Below are 17,685 nucleotides of genomic sequence, written 5' to 3'. Positions count from 1 at the left end.
TCACGGTACATAGGGAGACGTGAAAGTTGCTATTGTGTTTTTATTCAACTCAGTCAACCAATTTCCAGGGCCGTAATTTTAAAGGGAATAATTCACACAATTATAATCAAATATTACCGAAACATCTCGAAATACAAAATTTAATTTAATTTCTCAGTATGAAGTGAACGTCGACGATACAAAAACTACAACAAAAAATACAGGTCTGTATTTAAAAATTCAAAGATGGGGGTGGTCCAAGTCAGATGACACCCTGTATAAAATATTCATGGACATATTCGATTTTTTTTACATCATTGAATAAGTCTTTGAAATACGCAACTTTGCCACGATTTAATCGACACTCTATCTCTTATCGTTTACGAGATCCCCATGTACAGAAACGAATTTGAATAGCCCTGTACCTATATCATTTTTGAGAAACGATTCTTTAGGTGGCAGGAATCGATTGTTCGAAGATAATTGTAGGGCAGAGAGTATTCAAGGTGTCTGAAATGAAAATATTTTTCAAATATTTTCTATGTTGAAGTCATCTATTTTTTCTTGCACTTAACCGGTCTACATTTTATTTATTATTCGAATACCATTATTTTATTTATTATTCTATTTATTATTTCTGGAATACCACTGACTTCTATCATAAAAATTCACCCCGCCTTTCATATGCATTTACATTTTTCGGAAATATAAGGTAGTTTTTAAAGGATTTCTCACAAAAAATGTAACACAAACGGTCATTTCTGAAATTGCACCTACACATAAAGAAATTGAATTCAACTTCAGATTCTTATTTAATCATATATGAGGACAGATATATTAGTCAATTCTAATTATTTCAATGGATAGTCTGTTTTTAATTTCAGATTGAAAAAATATTTTTTACATTTATGACTTTTTAAATATGGGTAACATTTCAAGATGAATTTTAAGATTTTTATTTAATATTTTCCATTTGCATGCACCTTAATACTTGGGTCCATTAGATTTTGGATTTCTACTCAATGTTGGTATATACCTACTTGATGGAATAGGAAAATATATCTTTGATGAATTCCTGAAATCCACAAAATTTTATAATCCCGGTTATTACGTATGGCAATGAAAAAATTGTTTGTACAAAAGAAGATTGGAATTTAAAGTATTGGCCATAATTATTATTCTACGTCATAAGTCACAAAAGGCTAGTCAACAACAAATTTGTAATTAGAGATAACGCGAAATGGAATATTAGCCAGGACTTGGAAGTTATAAACTAATTAAGATTATGAAATTGGGGTTTATTTCAAATTAGGGTTAAATTTTACGAATATTAACCTTCTACTATACAGGGTGTAACATAAGTAGGTTAAAATATTCAAGTGACTTTTTCCAAGTGAAAAAGGTACAGTTCTTCAACAACGCTGGAGGTGATCGTTTTCGAGATATTTACAATTTTCTATATCAATACATATTAATTAGCTTCTAGGGTCCTAAGTGAAGTTGATGAGAACAATACGAGAACATCTCGTTAGAATTAATAATTTTTTCCTATAAAATGTATACTTATGATGTACTGTTGGAACCTTTGGTGTAGTAATGAATATTACTGGAGTTTTTTCCAACACCAAATCGTTATTTTCACACCTCGACACGTGTTTCGATCACCAAGTGATCATCTTCAAGAGGAAGATAAAAACTGTTTCCTCTTCCTCTTGAAGATGATCACTTGGTGATCGAAACACGTGTCGAGGTGTGAAAATAACGATTTGGTGTTGGAAAAAACTCCAGTAATATTTATAAAATGTATGATAAAAATAACTAAAATTGCAAAAAACTCATGACAAAAATTTCAACAATTTATATCTCGTAAACGAATGATTTTTCGATGAACATTTTGTGGGAAAAGTTGTTTATTTTAACGAGATCCATGGTGAATTGTAAATATCTCGAAAACGATCATCTTCAGTGTTGTTGAGGAAGTGTACCTTTTTTACTTGAAAAAGATATGGGAATTAGGTTTTTTTATGGAAGGTACCAAAACTTTACTGTCAAAAAAGTTAGGGCAATTTGAAATGAATAACACAGCGTACGCAGTGCCTTCTAGATGTTACATGAAAATTAATATGAAGTTATGATTTCCCACGTCAAAAAACTATCGGGTACCAAATTTCGCGCAGATAACTTATTTTTTCAAAAGATAATTTTGAAAACCAAACAAAAATCAATTTCAACACCCTGTATTTCCGAAACGAGGCATTTCCGGGCGCAAGTGTATATAGACTTTTTTCTTAAAAATATATCGGGAATACATCACTTGAATATTTTAACGTACTAATGTTACACCCTGTATAGTTGTGCTGAAAAGCTTGATATTTTTGCTAGCGCCGAGTCTTTTTTATGTAGATTCTACCTGTACCTAAATCTTGAACATAGAAGCTAGGCCAGTGGCATCAGTTTAACCCAGATTTCTTTTTTTATGGAGAAATTAATTTATAGAACTAACATAATATTGAACTAATGTAATGAAGAAACAATTTTTCTGAAGATATTCATATTTTCTAATTCTTCCATAATTATATATTATATATTTTGAGAAAAATTAACATAAAAACAGTTTTTTTTTTCTAAAGCTAAGGCTTTATGTATGAATCTTCAAGGCCATTCTTATAGTTTTTCCTCAAAATTGGTTAATGCTTAATTTTTCAAATTCATTTCTAGATTTCACTTCAGTGGTGTTTCCAAGCACCACTTTATGTTGCTAGACAAGAAATATATGAGTCAAGTCGGAGTGAACTAGAAATATGTCCTTTCTAAATTCGTATAGTTTATAAGGTATAAAATGAAGGTATCTAAAAAAAGTTTCAAAGTGTACCACATATTTGAAAACGCAGTGCTGTATTGGTTTCGATTCGACATTTTTTAAATAATTTAAAGTTATAAAAAATTATCGATATTATTTGTTAATTTAAAAAACTAAAAAATGTTCCTAAATATGATTGAACACATACATTGACCTAAAGAAATTGCAAAATGAAATTTGTATGTGAAAAATAATATTTATCATATAACTGTTTGTCAACTTCAACAAGGACATTATAACTAAGTGAATAACTATGTAATTATATACAGGCAATGAATTATGTCTAAACAGAAAATATACAGGGTGGGGCACTCCATACGACACGGTCCCTGTAAATCAAATCATTAATTTTTTCGGGAATTTCTTCATTTTATTGTATGTATATTGATAAAGGATGCAGAAGGAAATTATTTTGGTGTCTACAAGGTGGCTCAAAAAAGTGTGACATATCAAAGTTGTGTTTTTCAAAAAGATAGGAAAAAATAATATGATTTCATATGAGATACTATGTACCTAACTATAATCATTTTCGAGTTATTAATTTCAATAAATTGATGGATGTAGCCGTTACTACGTGGAAGGAGAGCATAATGAAGAGAGAAATGAAAATTTCTATGTTTTTTACCACTTCCAATTGTAACTAACGTTACTGCAGTTTCGTCCTATATGGACATTCTCAAACTAATACAATATACTAAAGTTTATACAATGAACTTAAGTTTATTGTAGTTTCGTCCTATATGGACATTCTCAAACTAATACAATAAACTAAAGTTTATACAATGAATTAAAGTTTATTGTATCAGTTTGAGAATGTCCATATAGGATAAAACTGCAGTAACGTTAGTTACAATTAAAAGTGATAAAAAACATAAAAAAAAATTCATTTCTCTTTTCAGTTATTAATTTTTTATGAAAATGCTTGGTACAATTGGAAACTAAATAACATAGAAATGTATAGATATCATCCCTTCCAATTCTGAACAAGCATAAAAAAGGTTTCGAACTATTGATTTTGATAAAACCCGTTTCTCATTTTTTATACAGAATATTCAAAAATCATTGTAATTTTTTTAAATTTCAGACGTAGATAACTTTCTTATAACAAATAAACACCCTGCACTTTTTTAGTCTGAAAAATATAAAATTCATTAATATTTCATTTCATTTTGGGGTTCCCTATACCTAACCTAAATAGTTTTTCGGATATTGGCTTTTTTAGTAGTTCTTATTTGAATGCATTCTTTGAATTAAGATAGCTTTGAAACGACATTTATTCAATTTGATGAAAGAAGTCTTATTAACAGTTATTGGGTTTTACGTTGTTCAAAATATTCACTGAATTATTAACGTTGAAAATGAAAACTTATTCCATTCAACAGCAGATAACGATTATATGATTATAGCGATTGGTGAGTGTTTAGACCGGAACCAAAACAACTTGGTTTTCAAACGATTATTACATGAATTTCGTAGGACTGGAAGTGTAGCTTATGAGAAGGCAAATATACCAAAACCTATTATTGGAAATGAGAAAAATGCATTTCTCATTATGGTATCAATCATAGAAAACCCTCATACCAGTAAATGTAAGATCGAGAAAGATACAGGGATAAGCAGATGGAGCATTTCTAGGGAAATAAAGAATACAAATTTCAACCGTACCGTATTCAGATGCGCCAGGAATCATATGAAATAGACTTCCATCGACGAATCGAGTTTTGTCTACGGGTTCTGGACAAGTTTAGTGGGGATGAACTTTTTTGATTCCATTTTATTTTTCGATGAATCTACTTTTCATAACAATAGCTTAGTGAACCAACACAACTTTCATTATAATAGTGACGTGAATACTCATTTTTTCCGCACTCTGGACCTGCAGAATAGATGGTATCTTAACTTGTGGGGAGGAATTATAGGATCATAGTTATTTGTGCTTTCCGAATAAATGGATTGGTAGGGGAGGACCACAAAATTGGCCAGCGAGATCACCAGATTTGACTTGCCTTGATTTTTTCCTATGGGGATACTTGAAGAATGAGGTTTACGACACTGCTCCAACCACACTGCAAAATATGGAGGAAAGAATAAGGGACTATTTCGAAGAGTGACGCCTCAAATATTTTTTAATGTTAAGCACTCTTTCATAGAAAGACCGGATCTTTGTATTCAACAACAGGTCGTCATTTCGAGCACCTAATTTGAATCAAATACATTTGTGTTTTTTGTTGTTGTTTCAGTTGAATAATTAAAAAGTTGTATAGTGTGTTTAATGAGCTACTGTCAGAATATGAATGTAAATGATAACTGCATTTTAGTGAATAGTAATTATTTTCGTTGAAATGAAGTATAAAAACTGTTGATAAGAATTCTGTGAGAAAATCAAATAAATGTCGTTTCGAAGCTATCTTGATTCAAAGAAAGCATTGAAATAAGAACTACTATTTGAAAAGGCCAATATCTGAAATACTATTTAGGTTGGGTACAGGGAACCCCAAAATAAAATGTAAAATAATTGAATTTCATATTGTTCAGAACTTGAAAATATACGGTGTTCTATTTGAAATAACAAAGTTATATCTTTGTCCGAAACTATAAAAGATTGACAATGATTTTTGAACATTTTGTATAATATTGAGAAAAGGGTTTTATCGAAATCAATATTCCAAAACTTCTTTGGTACTTTTTTAGAAATCGAAGGGATTATTTCTATACATTTCTATGCTATTCAGTTTCCAATTTTCACATACATGTAATGAAATGGAGAAATAAAAAAAATTATTGGTTTTGTTTACAGGAACCGTGTCGTATGAGGTGCCCCACCCTGTATAATACAACCTGATTTGATTCACTGATCACTTAATCAAATGCTGCTTTAAATTATTTTAACTGATTTTCAGAAACTATTGAAAAATAATATTTCTATTTCTGTAATGAAGGTGACTAATTAAGTCAACTCTTCAAGTTCCTGAAGTCCATAAATAGTCTAATCAACAAGTTCAAAAACATGAAAAATAAAGATAAAGGTCCTAAAAATATGAGCGATAGCTCATTCGATTCGGAATCACCTCTAGAAAAATGTTTCTGAAGGATTTTGGTGCAGGTAAAAAATTGCAATTGTTATTAACAAAATAAGATTGAATGGTATTTAGTTTTTCGTTAATAACTTAAAAAATATTGATATTTAAGCAATTTTGAAAAAAGCTCGTTAAAGAGGAGGAAATTTCCGATAAAAAAGTCCCGACTCCCGAAACTCTATCTCCATTATTTATAATTTTAATTTGACGTTGAAAATAGGGTTCCGCGTGGCTGTTAACGTATAAGCGCGCTGCCGCTAAAGAGAGTTTATCAAAAGAAATAATTTTTTTTGTAACAAAATGTCATTTTGAAAATTTGAAAATATCTTGTATCTTCTTAATACTTAAGTGAATCGAGTCCCGTAGAAAAAAAGGTTTTATCACCATTTTCAAAAAGTTATTCAATTGTTAACTAACAAATTTTTTTCCAATCTCCGTTGGCATAAATAATGGGATAAAAGGTATAAATAATTGGCCTATAAATTTTAAACTTCGTGGAGCCCTTTTGATATATATACTGCATACGATCCTGCCATGAAATTTCATAAAAATGTATTAATTTGTTAATTATGATTTTTTATAACTATTGCAAAGTGAAATATCTAAAAATTGGAAATATTTTTTTTTTCAATTGATATTTAGGTACGTCTTTTCACATTAAACAATGGCAGTTATTAACATAGGATATGAATTTTTTACGTAATTTGTTTTAAAAAGTTATAAACAAAAACGCAACATGTATTTCGCTATACACTGGCTTCTTAAGGCGTGTCTCACAATAAAGTTTTTCTTAAATGCTTTAAGGAGTTTCATCATGTATATCGGCTGATTCCATCACATACTTGTTAACTTGTCTCAACCCAAGTAATGCCAACAAGGCAAAAACCTGTGTATTCTCAATATCTTGGCGCTTTTATTGTGCTTTCTGGTTTGAGGATTTTCTGTTCACATTATTTTAGCAAATCAGTTTCAACTTAGAGTGCCTCAGGCCTATTACCGTTAACTGTTGTTAAATTTTTCGTGAAATGAATGGTCCAAAAAGATTGGTCAAGATCGATGTAAGCTATATATTTATCTCGAAAAACTTAACTTTTACGCCTTCGTAGAAAAGTGACAAATCAATATTTTTTTTGTCTAACCTTGAGCTTTTTCGAGTTTGTTATCCATGTTTTATAAATTTTTTGTCCAGTTTATGTGCGGCAATGCTTAATCGCTTCTGATAACGTCTATCGCGGATGAAGACGAAACGTCGGACCTAAAAACATGCAGACCATGGCTAACATACCCGAAAAATGTAACACGGAGTTTTTTTCGGTCCATTTTTCATGAACTCTGGTTTTTATCGGACTGTACGGATAACGTCAATCTCGCGCAAAACAGTTTTATTTGGTTGGCTACTTTGCTTAACCAGCTTCAAGCGGCGTTTTTTGCTACGTTACCAATAACGGAATGGTCATCCTAAGATTCCTAGAAACCCTGGTGTTGGTAACGCTTAGATTTTGTTTTGAACTTTTTGAAGGAACCACCTGTTGCTTTTAACAACACTTACGAGGTTTTCCCAAGATGGCGCTATTCTGAATTGTTCGAGTCCCCGCTGAGTCAGTCAAATTAATTATCTGTCATTGTCAAAAAGAATTTTCAACTTTTGGTATTTTGAAATTGATATTTTTTGTCATCCCAATCTTTACATTATTCGCATTTTTTATTATAGTTTTTGTTCGTTAGTTCTCAGTTATTTTAGTTTGGTTACATTTTTCAGTAGTAATAAGGAATAGTTTTATATAGTGTATAAGGATACTTTTTGTAAAATGGGACAATTCTGTATTTTGTGTGAACAGTGTAAAAATTCGAGTAATCATCTGTATTCAGTGCCAAAGGTAAATGAAACATTTTATAATTACTGTCAATCCACCACGGATAAACTAAGTATGTATCAGCCTACACCAAAAACCAACTTCATATTTTGAATAATCCTTCACCCTTTCAAATCCACCTTCTGCTACTAGAGTATCATTACTTTCTTAATCATAATATCAAATTGAAAATAAACATTCACTTATGCGTTTTTAAATTTTTTTTAAATACAACCTAATACCTAGTTGCAAGAAAAGTCTACTCATAGAATCATAGATACCTACAGATGAATATTACAGTATGCAGAGAGATTTATTGCATTTCTACAGAATTATTATGAGGAGTAAGTAAGTTTACAGTTACATGAAATTTAACATCCATTTAAAATATCATGATATTAATATCAGCATAAAATTTAAAACTAATAAAAAATTAAATCTATATCAACAATTAATAAATCATAGATTAAGTTTGAAAATCACTCTCTGAGTAGGGCTCCATGTCAAACAAATAGTTCCCCAAGCCTAACAGAATGTTGTATATTTTTGAAATCTTGTGGAAAATTATTGTAGAAATCGAGGGTGTTGTTGTATTGTGGACTTGTATAAAGAAAATTTATTGGGTGGTTAAAAGACTACTCATGTATGATGAGAAACCTAATGCTCTCTAAAATATATACTCGTAGTAGTTGATTGCATATAGAATTCCAAGCAACCAAACAGTATGCTCTTTTAACTTTACTTGTTCTCAATTGGTGATTTGAATGGTTTTATTTGTGCATTGTACCTGATCAAAATCTGTAATTTATAGGATGAAAACAAGAGGAAACTGTGGATGGATGCTGTTAGGAAATATCTGCCTGATGGTGCTTTTATTTGCTCAAAGCATTTTCCCATCCATTTCATTGGTGAGAAAAAACGATTGAAGGGTGCCAAACCATCATGCATGTGAATATTCAGTTTCTACAGCACTACCTATAAATCCTATCAAAGATTTGTATATTTTTTTCAAGGTGCACTTATAGAGAAGTACTTAGTTGTACGAATTTCAAGAAAACGTGCACCATTTCCAGAACCAGTTTACTAATAATTTCTGTAGTTGGAAAGTATCCGTTGAATAAGGTATCAAAAGCAAATTTGATCACATACAAATCAAGAGAGAACACTTGGTGTTATCAAAATGATAAATATCAAATTATTTATATATGAAATGATAAATAACCCCTTCTAGCTTTACCTATCTACAAAAAAAGGTTCTTTTCAACCGGCTGTTCTCTAACAGTAACCCTGAGAAGTTCGCAGTTGGAAACAAACACTCTATGCCATTCATTTCTCTTGAAGATAAAAGATTGTTGTTGTTTTCAGTTCAACTCAAGCATATCAATGTCCTTTTACAAATTTCATATAAGGCTCATAACGGACTTTAAAAAGAAAGTTATTGATAACATAATATGAGAAGAGATATTTATGTAACCATTATTTAATTGAATCATGTTGAAAAAGGGATATGTTACAAATTGTCCAAATGTGTGGAGTTTAGTTATAACATTTCATATTATTTTTCATTTCAATGATCGCAACTGCTGTTTTGTTCAATATTTTACATCATATTTTCCCTTGATACCTTTCATAAAAATACATCATTATTCAATACGGGCTAATATGTGCTAATATCATTCTATAAATAAAAGGTGATAGTGGAAGAAAGGGGTAAAGTTGAAGAACATTTTCTATAAATGCCTGATTCACAGAAAATTAACTTCATTAACTTTACCCTCTATTTTCTGATATCTCATATTTGTCAATATCTGTGTAAGCTTACTGCTTACACATGGAAATAATAAATACGTTGTCATTATTATAAACAGCCTCTTCTGAGAACATAATAAAAAAAAGCTGTATCTTTTAGAATCTTCTTGTGAGACGGTTATAATTAAATACCAGTAGGAATTTAAAAAAAATTAATGAAAAAGTTGTTATCGAACAAAGGGTTATATTTAGCTTAGAATCGCACGTTGAAAGGTAAGATTTCGTTAATCCCTGTTCGCACAATTTTCGACTTCTGAGGGCTGCCGTTCGTAGGGGAACGACAGCTGGTTTACAGAAAAACCAATTTTAACAAATACCATTTTAGTTTTTTGTCCATGTTTATTTACAGGGATCTCAATTTATTCAGTTTTGTTTACAATAAATTATATAACAAAGAAAGCTTGTGCTGTAACCACTTATACTACTACTATAATTATTATAGACACATTTATGTGTGTTTAATGAAGGACAAGATTAAAGTAATGAAAAACATTTGCATGAGTAAAGAGTGAGATTCTTAAAAATATTTTCATCATCACAGAAGAAATTGATTTTATCAGAGTAGTTATTTTCAAGTCTCAACATTTTAGATGTTGGAGATGGAGAATGATACCCATAGTTAGTTAAGTGATATGGTGTAATAAATAGCTTTATTTGTCTGATGGACCTTCGTGGAACGTTGAAAGTTATAGGGGAGAGAATTTCCGGACAATCAATGAAACCAGATATAATTTTGAATAGATAAACTAATGATTTAATGTAACTTCGATTCTGATATCAGCATGAAATATTTCTAAAATTGAACTGAATGTATAAACCCATCCTGTCTAATTTCGTAATAGTTAGTTTCCTGGCTTTGCCCTGATCATTTTCAGTAAAAATATTTGACTGCAACTGAGACAATCATATTCAGTTGCGTTGATGAAGTAATCTTAGAGAATAAAGTTGATACTGAAATTAGTTTCAATGAATATATTATGAGGAGTACTTCGTCAACGCCGCTGACTGTCGTAGTTGCACTTGAAACGTTTGGAGTTTACCAAAGAAGACAACAGCAAAACCCAAAAACCAACCAAAACATTGAAGTCAGTCATGAAATCATACTACATGAGCTGTTGAAAATTATTGATGAAGGATGCTGAAATTTTCCCAGATTCAAAGATTGATTTTCATTTTTTTATAACTGGTTTTATTTTTCAGTTTGCAGTTGGATTATCCAGTGGAAAAAACTCCGTTTGAAACATGAACAACTGAAATACTTGAATTCCTATATTTAGTTCTGTGATCAGTTTTTTCAAAGAATATTTGATAAAGCTTCTGCCAAATATCTGATAAGGATTGTGTGATTATTTATATAGTTTTATTAATTTAATTAAATAACATTTATTGATCTAAAGGGTAAAACATGTTTTAGACAAGTAAATTGATGGATATATAGCCGTTACTATGTGGTAGAAGATCATTATGAAAAATTTAGATTTTAGACAAGTTGTATTGTGAAATTGACGTGATAGTCATTTTTATAATAAAAATAGGTATTTTGATATTTTTTATTTCTCAGCGAAACCGCTCCTGAATTTCCACTAAACGTTTTTCCTAGTCCATCCTGTAGTATTCTACCCGATTCACACTCTGTCACAAAACATCCATTGGCAAATTCTAGCAGTATTCAACTAGAGAATATTCCTAATCCCATTTTGGTTTCAAATACTTGATGACATCCAGATTGAACCAAGATCATTTGGAGGTGATAATGTTCACATATCCATAACAATTCCAATCAACTTTGTTGATATCATTTTCAGCATTTTTGGGATGATGAGAGTTGCAGGTGGATGCAATACTCATCCCAAGTCAATTCAAGTTGGACAAATATTCCGCCTAATGTCCCTCTATTCTCTGATAAAACCGCCCAGGGAAAGTAATGTTAGTGGAGGAGAAATGATGAAATCCCTTCTTCATATTGGAGATCTGAAAGAAAAACGGCAAAAATTTATATTCTATATTGAAATAGAAAAAACTATCTCCGAAATTGAAGAGGACTTCTCAGGTATTGATGAAGCTTTTGCTTATTTCTGTGAATATGTTGCAAAAAAATTAAAGGCAACACCAAATGTGGAGAATGTGTGGATTCGATATTGGAGAAGGGAAATGAAATATTCAATTTCCTCATAAGAAACAAGAGCAGAGGATTTTTAACATTACCATCACAAAAAATTAATAGCTTTCTTCACGATGTTGAAGCCACAATAATATCAGGTGTTTTTGAGAGGGAACTTAAAAGAAATTGCTTTCCAGTAATTTTAATCAAATTGTCAAATTTTTCTCCCAAAAATATTGTAGGTTGTGAACACCACAAGGAAGAATTGTTAAGAGAGGCACTGAGGGCATATTTGATCTCTAGATTGAATATCTGCTGTGCTAAAGAGCATAATGAAAGAGCCCTCGAAAATAAAAATTTAAAAAAATACAATTTTCTGTGAGTCAAATTTCGAAAAATCTGAAAATATCTGTTGAGATGTGAAACTCTCATCAGATGTATGTTTTTTTAAAATTTGATTGAATATTTTCAAAAAACTACCATCATAATTGATAATCACATTGTTTGAAAAAAAGAACTCTTTTACACACTCAATGTAAAAGGTTGTAGTAAGCAATTAAAGTATATCAGAAGACATTTTGTATCTGTATTCTAAAAGACGCTAATCTACTTTCATGCAGTCTGCAGAAATTCAACCTAGTGTTCTCTGAACATTACGGTATTTTACTTTTCGTGGGAACCTGAATATAAAAAGAAATCCCATCACAAGGAAACTGGAAGTTAATTTACCACTGGTAAGGATATTAAATACAATTTCACCTCAGACTGATAAAAAACTAACTTAACTTTTGAACGGTTTGACGTAGAAACATGAAAAAAACGTTTGGGGGCTATTACCGATACTATTTTTTGAAAAATTTGAAATTTTAATTGGCATGGGGGTCAAGTGTCAAATTGATCTATCAGTGATGACCTGCACATGCAATCATTGCAAAAAATATGACTCAATGAAATCAAATTAAAATAATAATAATGGAAGATATTTGAATTAAACTTTGTTCAATTTATGCTGGAACTGTAAATTTCAATAATTATAAATACAGAAATCTTATAAACTTTAATATACTTTTACAGACAATAAATAGTTCACATTCTTTCTGAACCAAAGAAGTTATTCAATACATCTGATGATCAACGGAAGGTAATTGACCATCTTACATCTATTGTAAATTAATAAATTTTGCCTTGTAATTTCTCTCAAGTTATTTGCAGAACCCAAAGGCTTGCATGACGAGTTCAAGGTGGGACTGTAGTGCTATTTCTCTTGAGTTGGTGCTTATCAAAATGATCTCTTAACAGGTAATCGAAAAGTTCGACAAAGAATTCACTGGGAATATTTCTTTGTAATCTAGTGAATTATTCAGTTTTTCCATTCCAATACCATACTAAAAACATGTATTCAAGTATATAATCTTTATACTTACCACCTGTTTTGCGGAATTCGTTCCGATAAACAACCAATGTCAACTACATAATATCTGCCAACATTTCTTGAGTTGAAATATCAAGAAATTACACGAAATTTCTTCAAAACTTTGCTTGGGTTGAAACTTCAACTAATAATTCACCAGAACTTGGACACTTATCTTTCAATTTAATACTGACAATTCGTCAATAACACTTAAAACACAAAAAATTCATTAACTCACTTTTTAAGTTATCCTAAAAGCACAGTAGGTATGAAAAATGAATGTGGAATTAAATATAAATACAAATACACCCTGTGTGGTCTTATGATTACAGTTTACTGTAATGACTGCTTGCGCCATCTGAAACGGCGTAAACGGCGTTGATCTCTGCTAATCAAGTTAGCCATAAATCCCTCATTTTACCCCAAACTTTTGCAGGTATGAGTAGATGCACCAGGGTTTTTAGACATCTTAGGTCATCCTATTGTTTTTATATTTTATTCCTCCTCTAGTTATTACCAAAGATAATGTCTCAACCGAAGTAATCTTCAGAATAAAATGGTAGAAGAACGTGAACCGAAGATTATTTGTCGAAAATGTTGATACAAGGTGTGTTTTGTTCGCACTAATCTTATTTCCGAACTATTTTCTCCAAAAAATAATCTATATCTTTGCTTGATCAAAATGTATTGAGCAGAGATAGCCTCAGCAGAGTAATAATTACAATATTTTCACTACTCTGAGGAGATAGCAAATAACTTTTGTTGTCGTTAATGACTCAATCTAGGTGTCAACAAAACACAACTACTATCAATGTTGCCATATGTTGCTCTTTTGGTTGTTCTATATACCTATTCCGGTTATATATGAAGAAAACATCACTAATATGAAAATTTGAATTTAGTAATGTCACAGATTAAGTAATGTTAGGTTAACTTCAACAATATTTCAAAAATGAATGTTATACATTCAGAAGTAGTTTATAATTATTCAACTTTGTCAAACGTTAATAACCTCATTGAATAAATTCCCAGACTTCCACCGACTCGATTTATAATTGAATCCAATTTCAAAAATGAAGATGTTATTGTTGAATATATTAGAGGACACAAATTTCTATTATTTTGGACAATATTCAGTGAGAAAAAAAGGAACAGAGAAAAAAGAATTGAAAACTAATATAAAAAACGGTCGATTTGTTTATATTGATTGTGCCTTTTTCCATTATTTACTGAAAGAATTATTGATTAGTAAATTTTATAGATTGAATTTTCTATATTTCTGGAATGTTGAAAGTAATGGAAGTCTTGAGATAGTTTTGCAACCAACCAAGTATGATCTGATAGACTACAATTGGAATGAGAGGATTTATCAGATGGTTAGAGAAAAATGTGAGCTGGATAATGCCCTATCTTGGTTATCCACATTAGGAGGTGCTTTCTCAGCTTTAGGTGAGCTTGATAAATTACTGTGGCCATATTCTAGTAGCATTTTTCTGGTATGTTGAAATATTCAAATTTCAGGTGACTATTTCCCAAACTGTGCTCACACTGCAGGAAAAATTTCTTTTCATCAACTGTACCTTGCGCTTCGATTAGGTGATCCAAATATTGTATCAAGATGTCAGTTATACTTCAGCCTTAGTCTAATTCAACAAAAAAGATATAAAACTGCACGCAGGATTATAAGTAAAGAATATCAAAATGCGAAAAATGCTACTATAGTTGATAATAGATTGTTGAATATGTGTAAAGGTATATGGTCTAAGATGCAGTACGAATATAATTTGTATAAAAGATCTAGGACAAAATGATAATATTTAAGTAAAATTGTACAAAATCTCTAAATATAAAATTGTAGAAAGTAGTTGAAACTAGTCTCAGATTGAAAGGGGTATATTTTTAGGAGAGATTAATTTTCATATAAAAATGGAAAAGTAGAAAGCTAAAACCTTTTTTGTCCATTAGCCTCAGATATTTTCCTTTCAAAGTAATTGGGAAGCAATTACGTACATGACTAGTATTTTGAAAGGTTAAGGGTGTCCTGAGCTGTCCTCAGGAAGTTTAATGACTTTACTATGTATTTATATACTGGGTAAAAATTGAAGTTAGATGTGAAGAAAGTATCCACATGTATTATTCTCTTCAAAGATCAAGTTTAGATGTTTTTAGATTTAATGAACAGTCTTCTAAATATAAATAACAATATACAACTACATAACTTATAATTCAGGAACCATTTGTCCCCTAATTTTCTTCACGCTTCTTTCACTGGGTCTTGTTGTGATATGTTTTCCATAAATCGTGAATTTTATGTTGTCCAGATGAAACTCAAATACTGAATTGTCTTTAACAAGGGCTGAAACAAAAAATAAATCAGTTCCGACACTAAATTATGGAAAAAAGTAAATTCTCACTTTTTAACTTTGAATCATTAACAACAATCTGAAAGGTCATTTTGGTTTCTAGAATGACGGTTCCACTCATTCCTACTTGACTAGGTATCTTTGACTTGATAACTGTCAACTCTGCTCCTACTAATTCGGATTTTGCTAAAACAGAACTGAAAGTGCTCCATTCTTGATCTATACACTGTGGAACTTTGAATAAGCTCAGATTTTGCCTCATGTAGTCCTTCCACATGTCTCTGATAGGTTGCAGTGAGACATAACTCCAACCATCTTTAGGCAATTTTAGCAAATTTAATTCAGATCGCTGTTTGCGTGTGAGAAAAGATTTTTTCTTCTTCAACTGTTTTTTCTTTTGAAAGCTATGCCTGTCTAGTAGGAATTTCCATTCGAGATCATTCTTGAGGTTTTTGCTATCTGTGGCGGGCAAAGTTCTCATCAAAGCATTTTTTATATAAGGCAGTTGATCTTCTCGTCTTTGACATGGCAAGATTTCTTCTGGTAGAACGCTTTTCAGAGTATCTGTGAATTGGAAGGATTGTAGAAAATTTTAAACACATGTCAGTTATCTCTACCTTTCAGACCACTGGAGGAACTCATTGTCATAAATAATATATGAATTTATTATCATGAACCTCAATTAAATAATAACAGATTTTCAAATTATTCAAAAAAACTATAACACTCCTAATCAAAACAAATAATATAATTTGAAATTTGAACATGCAACTATGTAGGGTAGAAGTACGCGGAATATGTTCACTTTCACTATTACTATTCTGTGGAAGTACTGTACACAATGTTGCCACTACACGATTTTATGTCAGAAAACATTAAATTTCATAGCACTAAATTAGCGACAGATGGAACTTGGCTCCCACAGAATTTAACATGTTGGATTGTAACATGATGAATAACAAATATCATTCAATCATAATTGAATGACCATCACTAAACAAGGAAACTGTCTTTGATGTTCGGTGATAATTTATGAATTGTTTTTGATCTGAACAATTTGAAAATGGATTATTTTTTCTCTGATAGTATGATTTACATAAAGATGGAAATAATTCACACAGTCGCTTACGCATGGCGACCCGTCGCCACACCAGCAATCGGTTTAACGTGTGGCTATAGATGTTACACATCAAAAATACTCTATAAATTACATTTGCGTCGTGGTGAGGCTGTCAAAGAAGGGATCGAAATTTGGCCCAAAAAACTAATCCGGTTTTTGTATCATTGGAACTGAACGCTGCCCGATACGGTGCGCCACCGTTAATTCCGAATTGATGAATTTCTGGTTGCCTGAATCGGCGGTATTTCGCTCACACAGACGCAACAATTTTATGCAAATTCTCAAAATGAATATGAAACTGCTAATTACTGGAAAAAGGCTAATTCGATTTCCAAAAATAAAAAATTGTTGATATAAAATTAATATAGCTATTAAAAAAAGTATCGTAATTATTTTCACCATTTAAAAAAAGTTGGCAGTGCCCTCTCCGTGACGAGGGATGCATCATGCATCCATGATACCTTTCTATATATGGATAGTTTATATTCAAAAATTATATCATGTTAATTTTTATTCCATCTTGATATCTTGTCACGTTCGATAGTTAAGAGAATGAGGACTTCGCCCGCATATATATAATATTTATGGATGGGGGAAGGTTGAAAATCATTCTACTTGCAAGCAGATATATCACTATTATATGTCTTTGACAATTGATGAAATGATCCCCATTTTATTCATAAATGAATAACATTTATTTCATAAGAATTATGAAATACCAAAATACCTACTTTCAGAAGCTTATGTTTTTGCGGTATGATGTTTGCCTACGAAAGTATTAATGAAATATTCTTGGAATTATGTGAGAAAGTATGATTTTCATCGAACACGGAATCGCACAAATGCGTGTGTGTATATAGCAATAATGCAGCCACATTTTCATTGTTATGCTTCTGTTCTTTATATCGGCAATTTGAATCAAAAAGCATAGATGCAAATTCTTCAGAAACTAGGAATTAGAATGATTTAATATTGTAATAGGATGACAACACCTGTATCATTCATGCTAAATACTCTTTAATGGTTGCCCATCTCAAAGATTGATCTACTTAAATTCTTTGTCCTGTACATTTCCAAAACTATGTATTCTATAATTACGATATTTATCACTA

General features: G+C 30.9%; 2 protein-coding genes and 1 long non-coding RNA gene across 3 annotated transcripts; 1 reads left to right on the top strand and 2 right to left on the bottom strand.

Moving 5' to 3' along the window:
• Nucleotides 1-10,882: 10,882 nt before the first annotated feature.
• Nucleotides 10,883-13,564, bottom strand: LOC141481720 (uncharacterized). The gene is made up of 2 exons (XR_012465125.1): nucleotides 13,104-13,564; nucleotides 10,883-11,549 (listed from the first exon to the last, which is right to left on the bottom strand). It is a non-coding gene; the product is annotated as an uncharacterized lncRNA (long non-coding RNA).
• A 397-nt stretch (nucleotides 13,565-13,961) lies between these two features.
• Nucleotides 13,962-14,954, top strand: LOC111508151 (uncharacterized protein F58A4.6). The gene is made up of 2 exons (XM_023163613.2): nucleotides 13,962-14,539; nucleotides 14,612-14,954. The coding sequence occupies exons 1-2, from the start codon at nucleotides 14,164-14,166 to the stop codon at nucleotides 14,899-14,901; spliced, it is 666 nt and encodes a 221-aa protein (XP_023019381.1). The 5' UTR covers nucleotides 13,962-14,163; the 3' UTR covers nucleotides 14,902-14,954.
• A 290-nt stretch (nucleotides 14,955-15,244) lies between these two features.
• Nucleotides 15,245-16,264, bottom strand: Pop4 (ribonuclease P/MRP subunit POP4). The gene is made up of 3 exons (XM_023163510.2): nucleotides 16,071-16,264; nucleotides 15,505-16,017; nucleotides 15,245-15,446 (listed from the first exon to the last, which is right to left on the bottom strand). Exons 1-3 carry the CDS (start codon nucleotides 16,099-16,101, stop codon nucleotides 15,310-15,312), a joined length of 681 nt encoding a protein of 226 aa, XP_023019278.1. The 5' UTR covers nucleotides 16,102-16,264; the 3' UTR covers nucleotides 15,245-15,309.
• Nucleotides 16,265-17,685: the final 1,421 nt, after the last annotated feature.

The sequence above is a fragment of the Leptinotarsa decemlineata genome, unplaced genomic scaffold, assembly GCF_025532065.1.
Source record: "Leptinotarsa decemlineata unplaced genomic scaffold, Ldec_3_MD MMD2_tig00000505_RagTag_RagTag, whole genome shotgun sequence".
Lineage (NCBI taxonomy): Eukaryota > Metazoa > Arthropoda > Insecta > Coleoptera > Chrysomelidae > Leptinotarsa > Leptinotarsa decemlineata.
Note: the sequence above shows the minus strand (reverse complement) of the source record. Positions and strands in the feature narration are given on the sequence as shown.

Excerpts from the sequence above, each read along its gene's own strand:
- LOC111508151 (XM_023163613.2), top strand. The coding sequence starts at position 14,164 with ATGAAGATGTTATTGTTGAATATATTAGAGGACACAAATTTCTATTAT. Across the intron at positions 14,540-14,611 it reads AGGTGCTTTCTCAGCTTTAG|GTGACTATTTCCCAAACTGT; the intron begins GTGAGCTTGATA and ends TTCAAATTTCAG.
- Pop4 (XM_023163510.2), bottom strand. The coding sequence starts at position 16,101 with ATGACAATGAGTTCCTCCAGTGGTCTGAAAG. Across the intron at positions 16,018-16,070 it reads TTCCTCCAGTGGTCTGAAAG|ATACTCTGAAAAGCGTTCTA; the intron begins GTAGAGATAACT and ends TCCAATTCACAG. Across the intron at positions 15,447-15,504 it reads TAATGATTCAAAGTTAAAAA|CCCTTGTTAAAGACAATTCA; the intron begins GTGAGAATTTAC and ends TTTTTGTTTCAG.